Below are 21,978 nucleotides of genomic sequence, written 5' to 3' on the forward strand. Positions count from 1 at the left end.
GTGTAAGAAATTAATGTTTATAGACTAAATGATGATGTTTTTATTTTCCAAAATTTGTTTTTACTTTTTATAATCCATACAACGGCAGCTTTTGTCACTGATAGCCAAAGACAGATTCACTGTTCAAGACTAAGTGAATCTTGAAAACATTGTCAATGATTCAAAATAAAGAATTACATTTTCATCTGCCTGTAAAACTCTTTTTTTGTTTTGTTAAATTCAATTATGTCCTGCCTTCAGTGGTTTAAAGTAACATGTAGGCCTACTCAAATACTGTACGCAGTAAGTACAAATTTGAACTATTTCTACAGGAGTAGCCTATGTCCAATTTTCAATACTTTTATTACTTCTACTCTGACATCTCAGAGGCTAATATTGTACAGTTTTTACTCCACTGCAATAAAAAACGTACGTTTTGAATACCAGACTTTTACTTGTAACAGAATTACTACACTGCAGATACTGATACTTGTACTTGTACTTCGACCATCACTGCCTGTGTGAGAGCACATCTGGTAGTTGGTACGTTTCAGGCGTGTTTGATGTAAACCACTGTGCGACCACAAGGGGTAGCTGTTGCTCAACTTGCTCTCACTGATACAGCCTACTCACTGTAAGTGTAACGTACATAGTACATGTCCTACTGCAGGCTACAGACAGTACACTTCTCGTCACTTAATTCCAAACGGAGGGGACAAGCTTTCAGAGATGTCACACACTGCTGGTCCTAATCCCCGAGCCTTTTGTTATTGCGTTTTTTAGGAAGCACTTCACCGATTCATGAGGTTGAGCTAAAAGAACGGACACATGCGCGCGCCGAGAACAGTCTGGTCCACATACAACTGCTGCTTGAACGTCATCCTCGTAAGTATATCACCACTGCTGGTGAATCACCTCACCAGCGATTATTTCAGTATTGCAGGCAGATGATAAAAGTGTTAACTTAAGTTGGGACACATGTATCCTGTTCACTGCGTGGCAAAATAACGCCTTTTCGGGGAATTCTTCACTATTTAACGCGATATTTTCCATCATCATTAGTTAATGTAAAGATGGTGTGTATAGTAGTCTAATTTATGTCTCAAACTTGCAGTCTTGTGACGTACGTGTGACTCGTCATATTGTGATTCTTTCTTTCAACCTGTTTCTGCTTGTCTTTTATTTTTCTACAGCAGTTTTTAGCATGTGAGACAACCAACAGCCAGGGAAGTCAAGGAACAGAGTGCAATAGGTTGTCCAACAATAATCAAAGAGATTTCTCAGACGTAATTGCTTGACTTAAAGGGCCGTTCCTATGGTGGCCAGCCACTTACACCTAGCCATGGGCAACGGTTCAATAAAAGCCCCTAGGGCTGAAGAGAACAGTTGCCTGGTCTCCAACAGTAAGGACCCCCCCGGTTGGGATGCAGAGCCCCTCAGGTGAGCCCATGAAGGACTAGTTCACTCAAAAAATGACTTATTTTCTATCAGTTACACACATGGAGCCTTGAATTCATGGAGATTTTTTGTTTTTGTGACATTCCTGAGCCAATAATTTGATGACCGATGATCAAATTATTGGCTCAGAAATCTAAAGGAATAAATTAAAATAAATCCATGAATTCAGCTTCATGGGTGTGTAATTGTTGATAGAACTACTCCTTTTACTATTTACAATGCATAATGTAGTAACATCTTGATAGCTGACCTGGTGAATTTCTCGGTACAAATTCTTCATATCCTACCAATGTGCCTTGCTGGCTGCTTCTATAGTTTACCTCATCTTATACTTCAGGCAGCGGATTGCCCACCTGGAGAAGGAGCTCGCTCGGCGGAACAGGGAGTTCTGCGCCCAGGAGCACCAGCTGCAACATCTCCAGAAGGAGCTGGAGGCCAAGGTCTGCCAGATCGACAAGCTCCAGGATGCCATCGGCTACAACCACCACAATGTTCTGGGGCGCTCTCCGCCGACCCCTGGCCGCCACAGCCACCGCCTGCTCAGTGTCATCAACCAGGGCCCCAGTCGCTTCCACAAGGTGGCCGTGGAGGTCCACCACAGGCTGAAAGCCAAGGACGGCGTGTCCGCTGAGCCCACGTCAGAGAACTTTTGCGTTGGGCTGAGTAGCACGCACAGATCCGTCGAGAGCCGGGCTTGGGTCCGCAAAGACTCGCAGTAAGTGAGCGGGGTCCCCTGGGGCTCTATGCCAGTGGTTCTCAACCTGTGGAACCAAGTCAAACTAAATTGAATGCTGACTCCTACAATGCAAGTGCTTATCAGGGTGGGGGGTCCCCAGTTCACATAAGATTATTTTTGGGGTGTCGCGACTCGCGGCCTGTAAACGTTGAGAACCACTGCTCTCTATACTACCTGTATGTCAGCTAGTATTTCCCTCTACCAAATCTCTTTGGTGTGAGCTTGTGGATCAGCTATTTTTGCCAAATGTTTGCCTTAGAATAAGGACGCTAGGATTCAAGTGGTTAAAAGACGTTATATAAGTAGGCTGTTATGGTACAATGCGATATACTGATGGCTGTCGAGAAGTTCAGTAAATCCACAAAGCCTGGTTTATTTTGATAGTATTCAAATTAGACAGGTTTTCCTCCCAAACAGTGGCAGAAACGCAATAGAGCTCTGTCAGGCCTTTGTAGTGTCAGTGCTTTTCTGCTAATCTGAAAGCCTGTATTTGCATCAGAGGATAATGGCAAGACATACAAGGAAACAAAAGGTGACAGGATCTAAACACATGTGCTGGGCCATTATGGGCTTCAGTTACATAACGCAGACTGCTTCCCCTGCCCACTACTCTCAGACCCATTCAGAGAGCTCCTTTCTTGGTTAACGGGCATGCATATCATCTGTGTGTGATGTGGTAATCAGGGGACTTGAAGGAGGACGGACAAACACCCAGGGAAACCTGCAGGTTGAATTGGTACCAACTTCAGAGATATGGATTGGAGCTCAAATTTGAAAGGTTTGGCCAGTTCTGTGACAGGCGCAGGCACGTGCACACTGCACACATACAGTAGGAGCAAACCTGTGCCCAAGCACCTGTCTGATCACCTGCATAGGAGAAAGTGCTTTTGTATGGCTGCACGATTTCTGTAAAGGAACCGCAGTTGCAGTCTGCCCTGCTCTCATTCAATGCCTGGTCCCATATTTCCCCCTCCTGATAAGTCTGGTTTTGGAGGTTTTTCAATAAGAAATGTAAACCCTGGTGTTGGGTAGGACACCCGGGTTCGAATACCAGGTAGTTCATGTCACTGTAACACAAAGTTTCTTGTAAAAACAGAAAGCTATGAAGGGACTTGTCATCAATATTGATTAACACTTACAGTAGCACTGAATGTCTGCTTCATCTCCTGCAGTACCAAGAAACTCATCAATGACGCACTCATGAATAATGACTTTCTAAAGAAACTGGAGCCACAGCATACGAGGGAGATGGTTGACAGTATGTATGAAAACATCTACACCGAAGGCCAGCTTGTGATCCAAGAGGGCGAGTCTGGAAACTACCTGTATGTGCTTGCAGGTCAGATCAACATAATACCTGTTTCTATTGCAGTCATTGCAATGTCTTTGAATGTACCATTTCATGGGTTAAGATTTGTTTTCTTTTTTCCCTTTCGTTTCTTTTTTTCCCCCCTTTCCTTGTTACACACTAATTACAGAGACTGTAATGGGCCTATAATCTATATTATCATGTTTGTCAATGGTGGATTAAAACAATCAGTAACTGTGGCCTGGGCCATGGCTCAGTGGTCCAGGCACCTTGGCTGGTAATCCAGTCTGGCAGTGTGCCGTGGGTTCGACTCCCGATCCCGACGGCCCTTACTGCATGTCTCTCTCCCCATTTCCTGTCAGCCTACTGTCTGTCCCTCCATAAAATATATAAAATAAAGGCGAAAGCCACAAAAAAAACATTAAAAAAACAAACAAAATGATAGGCTATTAGGGAATTTGAGTATTATAGATTGTCAAATACATTTTCAATTGTGCAACAAATGCCTTAATTGTTTTTTAAATGTTTTCAACATTGCAGAGGGTTTGCTGGAGGTGATACAGAATGGAAAGTTGTTAGGTCAGATGTGTCCAGGAACAGCGTTCGGAGAATTGGCCATACTGTACAACTGTAAGAGAACTGCAACTGTCAAAGGTGATCTGCAGAACACAAGCTTTATTTTATTTATCTGAAGACATGAGAACCTCGTTTCCAAGTAAAACACAAAACAACATGAAAGACTCAAGGAAATTAAATGACTAAACAGAGAGTTCTAAAGCCACATTGCATAGGTTCATCCACACAAGTACATCATTTAAAATGGCTAAATGGGTGTTTAGGATAAGCAGACTTGATATATCTGACTGAAGCTGCCCCAGGAGAGCAAGGGAATGGTACTTACAGTACATACAGTACAGTGTAAAGTTATGCAGGGGCACACAACTTAAAAGCAGTCTTTCCAAGGTGATGCCAACCTTGTTTGTACACATTCAGTTAAATTCACACTTAGGATTTGACTGTGCATGTCCATTATGATGTGCTTGTGCTGATATGATAGCCATAGTGCTATGATAATGGTTTTGCTCTTTGTGTAGCTGTAACCAAGTCTCATATCTGGGCATTGGATCGGCGGACGTTCCAGACTATTATGATGAGAACGACCCAGGCCAGGCATGAAGAGTACTTCAGCTTCTTACGCAGGTAGACACTGATGATGTTGTATATACCAGTGATTCACAACCCTTTTCATTTCAAGGAACCCGATATGCAAATGTAATAGGCCACTGGTTCTCAAACTTCTTTGGTTTCAGTATCCCCTTTCCATGATTTCTGAATCCAAGTACTCCCTTTACCTGACTACAGCATCTTACTTAGAAAACTGCAAGACAAAACCACAGTTAGCATATGATGCTATGAAATAACGATAACCCACTTTAAAGTAGCTATAAGCATTAATATGTCGAAATGTACCATTACCAAACCATTTACATGGGAACCCTCATAGTACTGTGACTCGCCAATCTGGGAACCAATCGTCCAAAAAAAATCACACCCGTGTGAACTGAGTGGTGCAAATCCCCCCCCCCCCCTTCTCTCTCTCTCTCATTAGCAGGCAACAGTGCAGCACTATCTCTCTCTCTCTGTTTCTGGCACAACAGCGCCACTTTTGGTACTCATTGGTACTGGTGCTCATTAACGTCACACACAAACATAGTCACACACATATAAATAGTCACACACATAGTTGAACACGGACATTGCTGTTCCTTGGAGTGGTTGCACCACTTAAAAAGAAAACAGCACCCTCTCCCAGTAGAATGTGTATAACAGGATGTTGGCCCATTTGGCCCGGCCTCAGCCCTCCACTTCCTGTGGTGTGCCTGTGTTTTCATTCCCACTATCAACACGTTCTGTATGGCCTTGCTGACAGATTCAGTAGCGCAGCATAGAATCTGTTCTTGAGAGATTACTGAACCGCAAGTTGAGAACCTGTGGTGTTCATAGTTTAGCACAGGACAGTAAATACTGTCACAGGTTCAAAGATGTAACAGAATTGCTGTAATTGTGTCTTTCACCTAAGGCATATTTGTGCTTGTCCCAAAGTGTGTCCATACTCAGAGAACTACCAGAGGAGAAACTGGCAAAGATCGTTGATTGTCTGGAAATTGTGAGTGTTTCCAAAAATGTGTTGTATGTGATGTGTGTGATGTATTTACTTTCCATATGGTATTGACATTTGAATTGACAACACTGAAGTTACCCTCATGTTTTTCTAGGACTATTTTGATAAAGGGGAGTATATTATTCGAGAAGGTGAAGAGGGCAGCACTTTCTTTATTATAGCAAAAGGACAGGTGAGATATCTGCTTTTCTTTTTCTCTTGGATAAGCAGTCCTATTGTTTTTTCGATTAAATATCTGACCTCCAAAGTCCAAACCATGCATCGGGTATCGCTTTAAAACCATACGGCAGAAAATAAATACCCAATGAATGGTACTTGATATGCCTTAAGTCTTACAACGAAACAAAAGAAGTGTTCAGGCAGCTAACTTAATGAATTTCCTGTAATTCTATTTGGTACATCTCTTAATTGTACATTTTTCATGCTTACAGGTACAGTTCAGCTCAGTACAAATATTTAATTAAATCCAAGAGTCTGAAGAGACTGAAATAATATCCATATCGTTTGCAATGACTGAAGCTGTGAAATGATGAACAACCACAAAAAACAAAACAAAAAAGATTGTTCATTTGCTATGATATTTCGTGCCTTCATTCTACAGGTGTCAGTCACTCAGTCTACAGAAGGCTGTAACGAGCCCCAGGAAATTAAAACATTGGGGGTAGGGGACTATTTTGGAGAGAAAGCCCTCATAAGGTAAAATCTCACACTGATTGTGTTTGAAAGAAAATAGTACAAGAATATATTGACAAAATACTGCAAATACTTTTTTCTCTCGCTTGTATGGAATTTATAAAATGAAAATTAATTAAGCTTCAGGCTATCTGATGCCTCTCATTCTTGTGTAGTATGCAGGGGAGCAGTGGTAATGGCATATTAGCATTGCATTGCATTTAAGTAGTGTTGATTTCAGTATTGCAGTATTGACTCAATGTTGTCCTGTGTCTCCATAGTGAGGATGTGCGTTCCGCCAACGTACTCTGCACTGAGAATGACACGCAGTGCTTGGTGGTGGATAGAGAGTGAGTAATGCACTATGAGAGTACACAGTATAATAGCCTATTGATAACACACTCACAACAGATCTCAGTCAACATTTTATTTGCAAACGCCCTTAAATACAGTCACGCCAAGTCAAGTCAAGTCAATTGTATTTAGAAAGCACATTTATAAACAGCCACCAGCCGACCAAAGTGCTGTACACCAAGAGTAGAATCAAATAATACACATTGCACAAGAAAAAGCATCACCTATTACACAACACATCAAGGTTAAAAAACATTAGAAAACACAAAAAGTAAGGGCAACAAATACAATTAAATAAAGCATCAAATAAAAATATAAATCAGGTAAACCAGTAAAGTGTCCAACCAATTGTAGCACTATTGTAGCACTGATGCATTGTAGCACTTTGAGATTTGCTTCAAATGTAAAGTGCGTTATAAATAAAATGTATTACTATTATTAATTTCCAGGTAAGGATTAGGCCTGGGAGAACAGGTGTGCTGTTTTCAGTCTGCTTTTAAAAGTGTCCAATGAGGGTGCAGACCTAATAGTTAGGGGTAGGTTGTTCCACAGGTTTGGAGCGTGACCTTAAAGGCTTGGTAACCTTTTAACTTAAGCTTATTACGTGGAACCGCCAGGCTGCAGTTATAAGAATCTTGCCCATCTGGTTAAATAAAAGGTAAAAAATAATTTATAATAATAATAGCAATAAAAATGCATTGATCTCTACGGATGGTGATCGAACATGTTTGTACCGTTGGTGGCACACTCTTGACTCCCTGTGCCAACCGCATGTCCACTACAGATGGTTTGGTAAAGCTTCTACTATTTCACAGACGGCAAGAGGCACAGCCATTAGTGTACAGGGAGAAGAGGAGGGGGAAAGCACGCAACCTTGTGGTGCACCCGTGCTCACACTGAAAGGGGTCCATCACAGGGGTGTGGTGGGTCGCAAGATTCGGTTCAGTTCGGCTTGATACGATTAGTGAAATGAAAAAGGGAGAGAATGTGCAATGATTTAATATGATTAAATTGAAACATCTAACATCATGATCTTCCTTTCAATCATTTTGCACACACACACGCACGCCGCACACCACCCACACACACACACACACACACACACACACACACACACACACACACACACACACACACACACACACACACACACACACACACACACACACACACACACACACGTCTCTTTCTGAATTGGATATTGCCTCCTTTCCCCAGTAACTTCAATCAGATGGTGGGAACCTATGAAGAACTTCAGACTTACCTGAAAGAATACGTTGAAGAACTGTCCAGGAGTGATGAGAGGAGAAATGCTTTGTGAGTAAAGTGAAAACGCATCTAAGATGATGAGATTAAAATGTCACTGCAATCATTTCACCTCTAATGTACAGACTTTGTTGAAGATGAAGTCACATTGGCAATCTACAGCATTCGAACACTTGCTATCGTGCTACATTGCTTTCAAGCTTCTTTACATGCCTTTTTGTGTTGGCTATAAAGTTATGATAATGATGCTGGTAGCATACCATGAAATGAGGGTATTGCAGACAGCAGGATAGCTAAATAAAAGTGTACTGTAGATGGCTAACAAGAATATGACAGCTTAATAAACAGTACAGACAATCTAGGGTTTAACCTCAAACAAATTGCAACACAAACTCTTTCAACTTTTTTTGTTTCATAAATATGTCACTAATAACATATCAAAAGTCCAAGTAGGGGAACATATAGAAAAATGCCAAAATAGGTTTCCCCCATTGACGCCCATGTTAAACAGTGGTTTAAATGTTGTCACATTTTCACACAAAAGGTTCAGAACTGTCCACAATCAACCAGAAACTGCAGCTTGTGAAAAACAAAAACAAACAAAAAAAACCTTCCAGTACCATTTCTGTAGGCTATTATGTTTACAGCATGCACTCGGTTTTTATGTTAATTTCATATGCATTATTATGTGAAGTACTGTTCATGTGATTTTGTTGATGGAATGCACCGCATTGTCTGTATGAAGGAATAATTATGTTTATCATCATTGTCGTCGTCATCATCATCATTATCATCATCATCAGACCATTTCGTTTTACTAAACCCCGAATTAGGAACTTAACTTTAACTGTCTGGTATAAATGTACTGTGGACCACATCCAATATGTCTAGTGGTACCATCACTCAAGCTACTCAAGAGGATCTGATGTATATATTATCAGATGTCCAGCTTAACATCACATAGCCATACCCTCGTCTCTGGTCCTATACGTCGAAGAGGCAGGCTTATGCGGGTGTTTTCCAAGTCCCACTTCATTGATGATTTGAAGCATTCAACCCCAGTGTGTAGATGGTTCAGGAGGGTCCATTGTCTTCAACTGTGATGGCATCCCCTGGGTACCGGATGTACTGATGGATTTGTGTGGGTCCGGCTGTCTCCCACTCCTGCTTCCAAGATCTCGTCAGCCATGCATTGATAGACAGATCCTTGGGGATAGAACGGAGCATCTCTTGTGCTGCCTTATTGTAGGGATGGCAGGACTTGAGTGCATGGAAGTGCTGCTGTCCTTGTGGTAGCATGCAGGATGTGCTAGTCATGTTTTGGGCTTTCCTTGCCAGGGCGAGGGTAGCAGCCTCCCATCGATGGCTGGTGTCATCCCATGCGGACTGGCAGGTTGAACACAGGGTGGGCTACAGGCAACCATGTGGAGGGAGCTGTTGATGGCAACGTCACCCTTTTTGACATGTGGACTTCAGCACTTGGATGAGACGCTGCATTGTAAATCCAGTGTCTTGGCGGCGACTCGCCGTGCAGGTCATGCAGTGAGATCCTTGATGACACCTTGTATTGGTCTTAACTTCTTCTAAGTGTTGCTTGAAGGACAGTGTCCTATCTAGATGTACTCTGAGGTGGGGCTTGCTTGAATTAATTAAACAAACATGTTTGATTTTGCCAATGCTGAGCAACAGATGCAACCTCCGGAGGTAGGCTATCACTTTCAATAATAATTAAACCTGTTAGTTTTCAATTAGTGTGTATTACATAGGGACTCCTCACTAATTAGCCAGGGCTTCCAAGGCAAGCTCTCTGCCCATTCATCTACGGCCACCCTGTTGTCTTTGCTTCCATGTTGGTCATCACGGCATGATGGCTAGGTCGTCCACGTAACCATATTTTCTAGACCTACCGGTTATATCCGGTAGGTAATTTAGAAGAGACCCGAGGCTATATCTTCACCCTCCCAATGACTTATTGGGAGGGTAAATAGAGATGGAGTACTCGCAGAGAGGCTGGGGAACGGGAAATTGGCTCACTTATCAAATTGGGATATGAAGGGGAGAAAATGTTTTATTTTTTCCTTTTGTCTGGGAGTGGCATGGGTTGCAGCATAGTCTTCATTACTCGCTTGCCCTGAGATTTTTATCATTGAAAAATGATAATAATAATGATAATAATTGTATTAATTATTATAATTATTATTAATATATATTTCACTTTCATACAGAAAATCCAGCATAAAGTGCTTCACGTAATGAAATTAATATGAAAACTGAGTGCATAAACATGCATATACAGAAATGGCACTGAAGGGTTACAAGCACTGTACTGCATCCAACACAGTTTATGTTTGATTGTGGACAGTATTGAACCTTTTGTGTGAAAATTAGACAAGAAAACATGTTAAAATCATTGTTTAACATGGGCGTCAATGGGAAATTGTGAATCACCTATTTCAGAATTGTTCAATATGTTCCCCTACTTGGATTTCTTAGGACTTTTGATATGTTATTATTACTAACATATTTATGAAACAAAAGAAGTTGAAAGAGTTTGTGTTGCAATTTGTTTGAGGTAGAGTCGGTAGACCCCTTTCTTTTGCTTGTACTAAAAATTAAGCAAAAATACTGTAGGCCCTATGTTGATGAGATTTTAATGTATGAAGTGGGTGTATATCAAAATGATATGCAAGTATGTATCTGAACACTTGTCAGTTGTCCAGTGCTGCTTCTGGTTGGGTCTACAGTACATTAATTAACCACTTTCAAGATAATTATAGTTATAACTCTTTAAATAAATTCTGATTTTCAAAAAGCTTATACATAAAATAGGAAAAAAATAGAAAAGTAAAGAAAAACCAATTGGACCAATTTCATCTATACAGTAAGCATGTACTGTATCCACATACTGTATTGTTGTCTTCTCACAGGCCCCAGTCCCCGCCGATAGACCCAAAATACGCCCCGGAGATGAAGCGGCTGCGTGAGAGAACAGCTCTCCTGCTTCATCAGCAGCCGTTCCAAGGCCTGGAAGTCATCGCCACGCTGGGTGTGGGTGGCTTTGGGAGAGTGGAGCTGGTGAGATATCATCTGCTGATTACTTTCTGTGGCAAGAGCGAAGGAGTTGCTAGCTTTAATATAGGGCTGGGCAGTTAACCGGAAATATGTAGTTTAATTGAATAACTTTATTTTTGAAATAGTAATACTAATCGACTAAATCGATTAGACTAATTAACCACTAAAGCCTGTATTACATTTTTGTGGAGTACAAAAATATATATCAGCCGAGAGTGTCTGTCCTCTGTGGTGCTCAGCTTGTGTGTGTGTGTTTGGGAGGCCAACCTGTTTTTCTTACCAGAAATGTCACCAGTGAGCACTACTAGTAGTACATCCATAGTAGTAGGAAGTAGTAGGAAGTATTACAGCGTTTCCAGACCTTAACCGACAGCCGCGGCCATTTTCTCTGTCGGCCAGCGTCTTTTCTGGGGTTTTTTCCCGGAAACGCTTGCCCCCGCGGCAGTCAGCGGGGTTGGAGCTTAATTTCCATCCACCAGCTGTTTAAAAACCCGGAAAAGACGCTGGCCGACAGAGAAAACGGCCGAGGCCTGTCTGGTAGGTCTGGCTACGGCTTTAGAGCACCCACGGGGCGTGCCATTCTCACATGCTAATACAGCCTGATTATATTCTACGTCCGAGCATAGACATGGTAACGCCCCGCCTGCCTCTGATTGGCCTACCGACACTGCCAGCCTTACCAGACTTTCAAGTTTACACATACAAATAAATTACACAATAATCAACACACTTTATTTAGAACACACCCACATCAAATCATATTACGGCGTACGTGTTCAATCAATTCTTCCATCAAAGCAAACGGCATAAACAATATTAGTTTGCCTCTTCTATAAAAATAAAAGTTACTGTTACTAAGCAGTCATTCTCTTGTATTATATCGTACTTGTATTATTTATTTCCCACCACGGAGTAACCTCGCGGCAGACTATCCACCTCGGAGGAAAGTCTGGTAAGGCTGGCAGTGTCGGTAGGCCAATCAGAGGCAGGCGGGGCGTTACCATGTCTATGCTCGGACGTAGAATAGAATCAGGCGCTAATACAGCCAGAAAACCCCATTCTGGCTGCCAGCTCTGTAGCGGGCCTCGCTAATCATTAGACTCCCAACCCACACCTCCTGGTCGGCACAAACATGTGAAGCCAGTGTGGGCACCGGTTTCAAATATGAGGCCTCCTTCCACATGGTGGTCACTGAGCAAGGGTCACTTTGTTTGAATAAACAAAGGAAGCATTGATGATATCCTATATGACAACATTCTTTGATAGAAAGATGTACATGGTTGTAAACATCTTACACGTCATTGCACGTTGTATGAAAAAGCAGATTGGCCATATCCTTTCCTTGAGATTTATATTTAAAGCTCTGCTTGGTTTGGGTCCTAATTATCTGTACATTTGTATCTTAGGGACACTACAACGTCCTTGGCTGACTGTTCCACATGCTTGTACAGAGCTGGAGGAAGAAAAGCCTTAAAGGCAGAGTATCACGCTGGCATCTACTTTGTCTGAGTTTAATTATGACAAAGTTGTGATAATAATCGAAAATGCAACTATAAGGCTCTATACAGCCTGTTCAATGCTGTGTGAAGTCGGGGCGGGCTAGTGGCCACTACTCTCCCACCGCGTCGGAGAGGGCCGAGCCAAAACAGTGTGTCATCGATAGTATCTCCCCTACGTCATCCCATTGGAATAATTCATACATGTAGCCTAACCATACAACATAAATATTCTTGTTGCATCAAACTCAAAGCATCGTTAGGCTATATTACTTACATGCACAAAGTTATTCTGCCTGTTTTTTTCCTGTACATTTTCCAGCCATGCAGAGACCAACCATGGCAACCAATCATCATCAAAGTGTTATGTTGATTTTCCTGTCGATCTGAATATTAATTGATTTACACTACAGCCTAACCCCCTAACCCTCTAAACCAGAATATATTTATGACTGAGCTGTCATCGTTTCCTGATGAATTGAAAATGGAGAACCTTGATGTAGTCTTACTGCTTTTTCTGGTTTTAACCTCAGATCAGTTTTTGTATTGACCTGTACCTTCTAACCGTACCCATTCTGTGAATAAAAATGTCAATCAATCTTGACCTGAACATTGTCCATACCAAAGGCGCGTTGTGAAAGCGGAGCTGTGTTCACATAATATTTATGACGTCATCAACATGGTGAAATGGCGCCATCTACTGGCTAACTATACTTTGGACTTACTTTGACTGCAACTGCAACTGTGCCTAAATATTTTATTTTTTCTAAATCGTTTTTTTAACTGGACATCCTTAGGGGTGCTTCCCACCCTTTAAACATGCTGCCCCCCTCTGCCTGGAACACCTCCCAGAAAGACTTAACCAGTTGAACCCCAGCATACGTATTCTGGGGGGAACAATAGCTAAAACATAGCAGATGGCTTGTAGATCAGCTATTTTTGACGAAGAGATTTGGTGCAGATAAGGAAAAGAGATCCAAGTACAGTTGTAACTCAAGTCTTCTCTAGACATTTAATGGGATATTTAATTTACAAACCGGTTTGGAGTCCTTTTAACGTCTACTCAGGCTTTTGTAACTTCAAACTCCATTTTAGACCATGTTAGATTAAATGAAAACACACGTCCTTGGTTCTGGTGACTGATCTTGGCCTTCTAATGCGTGAGGGATCCGTGTTTTGCCTTTTGCCAATTACTGAACTGGGTTATAAAACTAGTTTGTTTGTATATCTCCTGACTCTGCATTTTGTTCCTGTTGTTTCTCAGGTCAAACTGAAGGATGAGGACACCACCTTTGCTCTGAAGTGCATCAAGAAGAAGCACATTGTAGACACAAGACAGCAGGAGCACATCTACTCTGAGAAGAACATTCTTCAGCAGACCAACTCGCAATTTATAGTCAGGTGTGTCTTAAGCCTCATTTTTTACTCAATAGAATGACTGTCGCTTGCCTAAAAGCGGCAGTCTTTAAGAAAAGCTGCAAAAGCGACAATTAGCCGTTCGCTAAGTCCCACCCAAGCCCGTTTTTGGCCAATACCCCGTTAGCGACAGTTACTAAGTAAGGATCCTGGTCAAGCTCTCAATGCGGGTCAAAATGGTTAAGCGGTGTCAATAAATATATTTGCTGTAGCATGTGTGGACCTCAGAAAGAGGGTTTGTTTTCTTACCTTGTTATGAGCAAACTAGTCCATTCCATGAATTATTTTGCTCCGTTGTGCAGTTTAATAGTAAATATTAGAATGGACTAGTTTGCTCAGTGTAGCCTCCACCTTGGGATCTGGATAGAAAACCTATAGCATATGGTGCATTATACTGTAATATGCCACAATTATACAAAGTGCTAAATCCAAATGTTGAAGCAAAATTATCAGTGTGAAATTGAATGGCTGGTATTTGTCTTGTTGGTCAGTTCAGAATTGTGCAATAGGACACAATGGTCATACTGTGCATGGCTCATTATCTGCAAATTTATGCCGAGAGCCCTTGAGTTATTTCCACAGAATGAATAAAAGAACAGCTCAGAAAGGGACAGTTCCATCCATTGTCTAAATCTGTTAGACATAAAAGAGAAATTAATTCATATTGTCTTGCAGTGGCAAATGAATCATTTATATTTTGATGGGTATAACAGAGCAAAGTCACAAATGGAAAAACAAGAACAATTTTGTACCTTCTTTGTAGCCATGTAACCTCATAAGATAATGAAATTAATATGAAATAATATTCTACTCAGTCTTCTCTCCACATTACTTCAGATCAGAGCTTGTATACAACAAAATAAGTCTAAACATTGAAAAGAAAAATATAACTTTGACGTACAGATATGATATGACATCAGGCCGTATACATCATTATACAAGACTGACAGGTAGACTGCTGTCCTTGAAAAACGAGGTTACGATTGAGGTGTTTCTTCAGTGAAGTGAAAAGGGAGTCCTCACTACTCATGTTGTTTCCCAGTAGGGTTGCTAAGGAGCCTCTTTAGAGAATGTCTTTTTGTGATGCGTCCCACCATGGCAGGGTCGACTTAACTGTCCTGTGGCATTCAAAGACAAAAGCCACAAGCAAACACTGCAATCAGCTGTCACTCAAGGGAAAGGTTCAGCCGCAAAGTGATGTTCAATTTCTCTCACTCTCAGTGTCTCCATTTTCCTGAGACTGCTTTCAATTTATTTTGTTTTTAAGGAAGAATGTTGATTCATGCAGAGAAACCATATGATGTTTATGCAATACAAAGGAGCACAGTTTGATGCAGATAAATACTACTTGTTAATAGAGTTGGCTTTAAAGGTTTCACTTACTTTGTCAATGAGCATCAATCAGACTTTTGATTCACTGCAGTGAAATATTCTCTTGGATGTTTGACATTATTTCAGGTTATTCAGGACATTTCGAGATGAGAAGTTTGTCTACTTGCTGTTGGAAGCTTGTCTTGGTGGGGAGTTATGGAGTGTACTACGGGACATGTGAGTGTAATCACCAGCACTCATGGAAATGCATTTTGGCAGAGCCAGTTGTGTCACTTAGGTGACCTTCACACCAGAAAGCTTTACTGCGATTAAAACGAATCCTGCTGCACGTTGTCGGAAAGTGCGTTTCGTTTGGCAGGTGTGAAGCATCATTCGAATCCTAATGCGCATCAAAGAACCGCATTCTACTCCGACCAAAAACGGGGGTTTTGCTTCGCTTCCAATCGCACTTGATTACGATTCGGACTTAGGCCAGGGACTTTTTCTGTCTGTGCTCAGTGCGCTGAGCGCGCTGTGCCTCTATGCCCAAAGGAACAGTGCGTGCGGAAGGGGAGAGAAAGAGAGAGAGAGAGAGAGAGAGAGAGGTCCAGTCCCCGACGGCACGAAACATGCACGTTATGACTTATGACTATGAGTATCATTTTAACACCATAGATTTCACTGTGTAGGCTATAGTTTATGAATTGAACACATTGATAAAATTCCCTGCTGCGTTTCCTTGCTGCACTTGTGCACAGCCAGTGTGAAGGCAAACCGCAGCAAATTAAATATGCAAGAATCCCAACTTCTCCGCCCATTCTCATCGAGTCTACCGAAGTATTAGGTGAGAATGTGACCTTAAAGGGTGTGTGTGTGTGTGTGTGTGTGTGTGTGTGTGTGTGTGTGTGTGTGTGTGTGTGTGTACATCTTGAATGGATGTTATGCCTACAAAGGAATGTACATAGCACGCCATGATAGAATAGTGGAACTCATAGCAAAGGATATATCAAAATACCATGCATCTTCAGTGAGAATGTACAAACATTCCAGGGTCATTCCATCCATGTTCCAACTCAGTGATAACTCAGATACCTTTACATCTCTAGCAGCTAATACACCAGATATTGTTGTTGTTGATGAAGAGTCCAGAGAAGTGTCTGTATTAGAGATAGCCTGCACCTTTGACCACAGCCTAGAGGAAGCCTTTATGACCAAGGTCATAAAATACCAACCACTTCTACATAACATCTCAGAGCTGGGCTATAGGTGCAGACTATTTGTCTTTATATTTGGCAGCCTAGGGCATACACACAGACTGGTTGTTAGAGGGTTCCAACAACTTGGGATGCCCAAAAAGGAGGCAAAAAGGCTGGCAAAGTATTGTGGTGTCTCTGCTATAATTGGCAGCCGTCATATATGGCGGAGACGCTGTTACTTATACCCATAGAGTACTGTGTGACATGCCTGTTGTATCATGAAAACACATACCATGACTTTGCAGATGTAACTTGAATGCACCTATAATATTTGTGTCCTTGTATGCATTCCTTTGTGTGGACATAAATAAATGGTTAAAATGTGTGTGTGTGTGTGTGTGTGTGTGTGTGTGTGTGTGTGTGTGTGTGCTTTCGTGTGTTTTCACGTGCGTGCATGTAAATATAGTATTACTATACAGTATACACCCATACAATGGTTGAATTGTAATTGGCATTTTCCTAATCAAGTGGCTACTACAATATTGTATTTTTTATCTTTTCACCAAGGAGTTGCTTCGATGAACCCACAGCTCGATTCTGCATTGGCTGTGTCTTAGAGGCCTTTGATTACCTCCACGCCAGAGCAATTGTCTATAGAGACCTGAAACCTGAAAACTTAATGCTGGATTCTGCGGGTTACGTCAAAATGGTAATAAACATCTTGTTTATTATGCTCTCAATAAGTCTTACTTTGCAGTGCATGCATATTATTGTCTCCACCAGGCCGAAGGCATGGGGAGAGAGTATGTTTTGCACTCCGTCCGTCCGTCCGTCAATGTGTCCGTGTGTCCGTCCGTCCGTCTGTGAACAGCTAATCTCCGGCACCTTTAACCCGGTCGATGCCAAATTTTGCACACACACTCCCTGGATGCCAACGATGAACCTCTGCCCCAAAATGTCCAGAACGGCCTGTTATAGCGCCACCAGGAGGCCGCTTTGTGCAAAACAAGTTTTTGGACAGTACACCTACAGATTTTGTCCAAACATCACGCAAATTGGTACACAGTCTCTCTCGAGCCATTCAACGAAACGGGTCTTTCAGATTTCTCAGATTCCATCCTGATTGGCTAAGATTGGCTTCCAAAGTTCGCAGGAGTGCTCAGTTTCAAACAAAATGCTGCAAATCATGAACACATCGTGTGATTTCCGTGAAATTGTGCACGCACATTCCCACTAGGCTGAGGAAGAAATGCCACGTGAACATTTTCAACTCAGCCTCATGGTGGCGCTATAACTGGCCGAAAAGTGTTTTTACCTCTATCTGCACGGATCTGTGGATAACTTTGTATGTCAACTCCCTAGAGGCCAAGGAAAAACCTTTGCCTGGAATTTTTCACATCTGCTCTTTATAGCGCCACCAGGAGGCCGACATATGTAAAACACATTTTCTAATATTACTCCTTCAGATTTTATCCAAATTTCATGCAAATCGGTACACATGCTCTCCATAGTCATGTGATCAAGACGGGTTTGTTTGATTTCTCATAATCCACCCTCATTGGCTATGATTGGCTTCTAAACCTTTCAGGAGTAGCCCACTTTGTACCCGTTTTGTTCAAATCGCCACAACTACTCAACCCAGCATCCGATTGCGGTGAAACTGTGCATGCATATTCCCTGAGGAAGAAATGCCACTTGACAGTTTTCAAATCAGCCTCATGGTGGCGATACAACAGGCCAAGCCGCGTCACACACACACACACACACACACACACACACACACACACACACACACACACACACACACACACACACACACACACACACACACACTATATTTATATTACTCTAAACATATAACTCTAGTTATAAATATTATTAGTTGAACCACTAATTGGAAACTACAATTTCAAATGAAACTTCTATGGCCCTGGACCAGGGGATGAGCGAGTGACATCAGGACTTCGGTAGAGATTTAACCGTCTGTTCGCTCCGCTGTAGTGCTGACATAATGAAGTGACATTATTCCGGTATCGGTCTCAGCCCTGCGGTCGCTCCTCGCCTTTATTAAGGCGTCTTACTGGTTCCCATATATGGAGTTCTTTGTCAGGCATGCCCAAATATGGAGTACATGCTGACGTCAGAATGATGTCAGAACAGGCAAGCTCCATATATGGACCCTGCGCACGGGCCCTGTCCAGACTGGACAACCGTGGGTCCGACCGACTCGACACCGGGCACGCGTGTGTCCAATTTGAAGTCAGTGGGGCGAACGGTTCTCGAGTTACGTGGATTAGACACAGACAGACGTACAGACAGAGACTTGGTGCATAATTATAGATAGAAGATTGTAAAGACCCTGTGTGTTTGCAGTACGCATGTACAGTAATTGCGAACGCAGTGAGCATTTACTATGAGACCCAGCAGATCACGTCTGTGTGTGTGTGTGTCTGTCTGTGTGTCACGCTGTAACACCACCCGCCCACCACCAGAGGGCGCAGCTGTATCACACACAAAAACACACACACACACACATGCACGCACACACACACGCGCGCACGCACGCACGCACGCACGCACGCACGCACACACAAAAAACTTAACTTAAAAAAAAACTTAACTTAAAAAAAACTTAACTTAAAAAAAAAACGTAAAAGGAAAAACGCACACACACACAAAACTTAACTTAAAAAAAAACTTAACTTAAAAAAAAACTTAACTTAAAAAAAAAACTTAAAGGAAAAACGCACACACACAAAAAACTTAACTTAAAAAAAAACTTAACTTAAAAAAAAAACTTAAAAAGGAAAAACTTTAAAAGGAAAGAAAAACTTAAAAAAAACTTAACTTAAAAAAAAACTTAACTTAAAAAAAAAACTTAAAAAGGAAAAACTTTAAAAGGAAAGAAAAACTTAAAAAAAACTTACCTTAAAAAAAAACTTAACTTAAAAAAAAAACTTAAAAAGGAAAAACTTTAAAAGGAAAGAAAAACTTTAAACACAATTAACTTAAGAAAAAAACTTAAACACAAAAAAAGAGAACTTAAAAAAAACCTTACAAAATTACGTAATTTATTCTAATTGTTGTTTTTGCAATTTACGAGCTGCGTTCGCTTCCCGCGTTCGCGCGTCTTACTTGTGTATGCCACTCGGTCCTCAAATTCTGTCCCTAAATCTGAGGGTGCTCATAACTCCAAACATTGTAATATTATATGTTTTTATTACATATGATGCATTCTACAGGCTGACTTTGGCTTTGCTAAGAAGCTCGGCCTGGGGAAGAAGACATGGACATTCTGTGGGACTCCAGAGTATGTGGCACCAGAAGTCATCATGAACAAAGGCCATGACTTTGGAGCCGATTGCTGGTCTTTAGGCATACTCATCTTTGAGCTCCTGACTGGCAAGTGAGTCATTATGGCAGAATGAATTTATTAATGTGATAGATTCACATTTCAGAGTGCCCTACATTATATAGGAGAAACCCTAATTGTCTCCACCAGGCCGAAGGTGTGGCAGAGTCTGTTTTCACCCCTGTCCCCATTTTCAGTCCTTCCGTCCGTCCGTCTAACCTGGACAGATTGGGTTAAACTGTGCATGCACACTCCCTGGAGGCCAAGGAACCGTCTGGACAAGGACCTCTGCCCCAATTTTTTACTAAACTAAAGCATGAACACCAGTGTCCGATTGCTGTGAAACTTTGCAAGGACATTCCCATTACGACAAGGAATAAATGCCAATAAATGCCATTTCAAATCGCCTCATAGTGGTACTATAACATGCCGATTCACGTTTGGGGCTGGCAAGGCAACCTGGCCTGGCGGAGACCTGTGATCAGATGAGCACACGTTTCTAGTTTATTTATGGAGTCATAGAACATAGAACATACAGCCAAGATTAGCTGAATCATTCTTCTTGGTTAAAATGTCATTATGTGATCAATTATCAATGTTCAATGCTTTTGTTTCTTTTTCACTCATGTACTTCTTTCATACCTATGGTATTCCTATTTTCAGTCTGTCAGTCTGTTTTTTTCTGTCTTTTGCTTTTTTTACCATCTGAGTCAGCAGTAGCATGCACGCATGGCCTATGTTATCTAATACTCTCTTTGTTCTGCTTTCATTTTGTGGTCTATTCCACCAGTCCCCCCTTTGTTGGCTCAGACCCCATGAAAATCTACACCATGGTTCTCCATGGCATGGAGAAAATAGACTTTCCCAAGAATGTAGGGAAGCGTCCAGATGACCTTATCAGGAGACTCTGCAAGTATGTTCAACTTCAGTTATTCAGTTACTCATGAATTATGTTCTGTGCTGCACAGTACAGTACAGTACAGTACAGTACAGTACAGTACAGTACAGCAGGGGTTCTCAACCCGTGGGTCGCGACCCCTCGGGGGGTCGCCAAATTATTTTGGGGGGTCCCTACATTTTTTTTTTCTCAATGCAACTGAATGGCTGGAAAATGGAAATGAAGAGTTTACATATAGTACACATAGTACATGCATACACCTTCCCTAATGATTATATCTGGTTTCAGTATTTATTTATGGTGTATTGTCTCTATTATTAAGGTTATTGTAGCAGTCAATTTATATTGGGGGGAGGGGGCGGGGCGTGGGTCCCGAGGCGTAGCCAAAACATTTTCGGGGGTCCCCGGCCAAAAACGTTGAGAACCCCTGCAGTACAGTACAGTACAGCCTTGATTGTGCTAAGATGCAGACGCGTACTCCCAGCCGTGATTGTGATTCAGTACAACCGCAGGACCTGTGATATTGTTTTTACAGTTCTCGTGCAATTCTACAACAAACGTAATTATCATGTAATGGCAGAAAATAGTTCCACCAACCAATGCAGTTCCCTAAGTAGTCAGTCTCGGCTACGTGGGTACAAAATAATAACACTCGACGAAAATAAATCACACATTTTCAAATGAAGAATATTGAGGCTTAACATGAATTTGAAAGTTAGTGTAATCATATGTTACAGTCAAAATAACTGCTGTTTGTTATCTGAAATACAGTGATACATAAAATGCTTGTAATTACACATTACACATCTGAACAGTGTTTGCTGTAGCACCTGCCTGCAGTGCATCTGTGTTAAAAGCCTGCAAGCAGCATCATTTAGAATAATTGGCAGATGGTGGCCTTGTAGTGTTGTTGCTCACGTCAGTCATACAAATATGGCATCATATCCATTAGTGTCATATCAATCGGTTGTGGAAAGTAAGTACAATTACTCAAGTACTGTACTTAAGTAAATTCTTTAGGTGTTTTTTTTGTTTTGTTTTTTTGTTTTACTTGCCAATTTTCAATAACTTTACTTCTACTCCACTGAATCTCAAAGGCATTATTGTACTTTTTACTCCACTAAAATTATTTGAAATTTGTATTTACCATTTACTTTGTAGATTTGGATTATTATTACGAAACCTCTTCAGACCTGCGTTGTGAACTCGTAGATGTGCTATTTTCAAAGCATTGTAATACATTGTTTTATACATTTGAAAACTTGAAATGGGACCTTCTGC

The 21,978-nt window shown here is 41.5% G+C and overlaps 1 protein-coding gene across 3 annotated transcripts in view; it reads left to right on the plus strand.

Annotated features, from left to right (window-relative positions):
• The first annotated feature begins 697 nt into the window (after positions 1-697).
• prkg2l (protein kinase cGMP-dependent 2, like) overlaps positions 698-21,978 on the plus strand; it is a 28,563-nt gene continuing 7,282 nt past the window's right edge. The window contains exons 1-17 of one of the 3 annotated variants that reach the window (XM_079512124.1): positions 698-864; positions 1,173-1,419; positions 1,775-2,152; positions 3,346-3,512; positions 4,023-4,136; positions 4,577-4,682; positions 5,586-5,649; positions 5,759-5,836; positions 6,266-6,360; positions 6,618-6,686; positions 7,909-8,007; positions 10,884-11,031; positions 13,789-13,925; positions 15,399-15,488; positions 17,015-17,156; positions 19,690-19,853; positions 20,590-20,712. In XM_079512124.1, coding sequence (XP_079368250.1) covers positions 1,295-1,419; positions 1,775-2,152; positions 3,346-3,512; positions 4,023-4,136; positions 4,577-4,682; positions 5,586-5,649; positions 5,759-5,836; positions 6,266-6,360; positions 6,618-6,686; positions 7,909-8,007; positions 10,884-11,031; positions 13,789-13,925; positions 15,399-15,488; positions 17,015-17,156; positions 19,690-19,853; positions 20,590-20,712 — 2,099 coding nt within the window. In that variant the 5' untranslated portion in view covers positions 698-864; positions 1,173-1,294. The remainder of the gene's footprint in view (positions 865-1,172; positions 1,420-1,774; positions 2,153-3,345; positions 3,513-4,022; positions 4,137-4,576; positions 4,683-5,585; positions 5,650-5,758; positions 5,837-6,265; positions 6,361-6,617; positions 6,687-7,908; positions 8,008-10,883; positions 11,032-13,788; positions 13,926-15,398; positions 15,489-17,014; positions 17,157-19,689; positions 19,854-20,589; positions 20,713-21,978) is intronic. The other 2 variants (XM_079512123.1, XM_079512125.1) reach the window with 2 other exon arrangements.

This window comes from Electrona antarctica (assembly GCF_951216825.1).
Source record: "Electrona antarctica genome assembly, chromosome: 10".
NCBI lineage: Eukaryota > Metazoa > Chordata > Actinopteri > Myctophiformes > Myctophidae > Electrona > Electrona antarctica.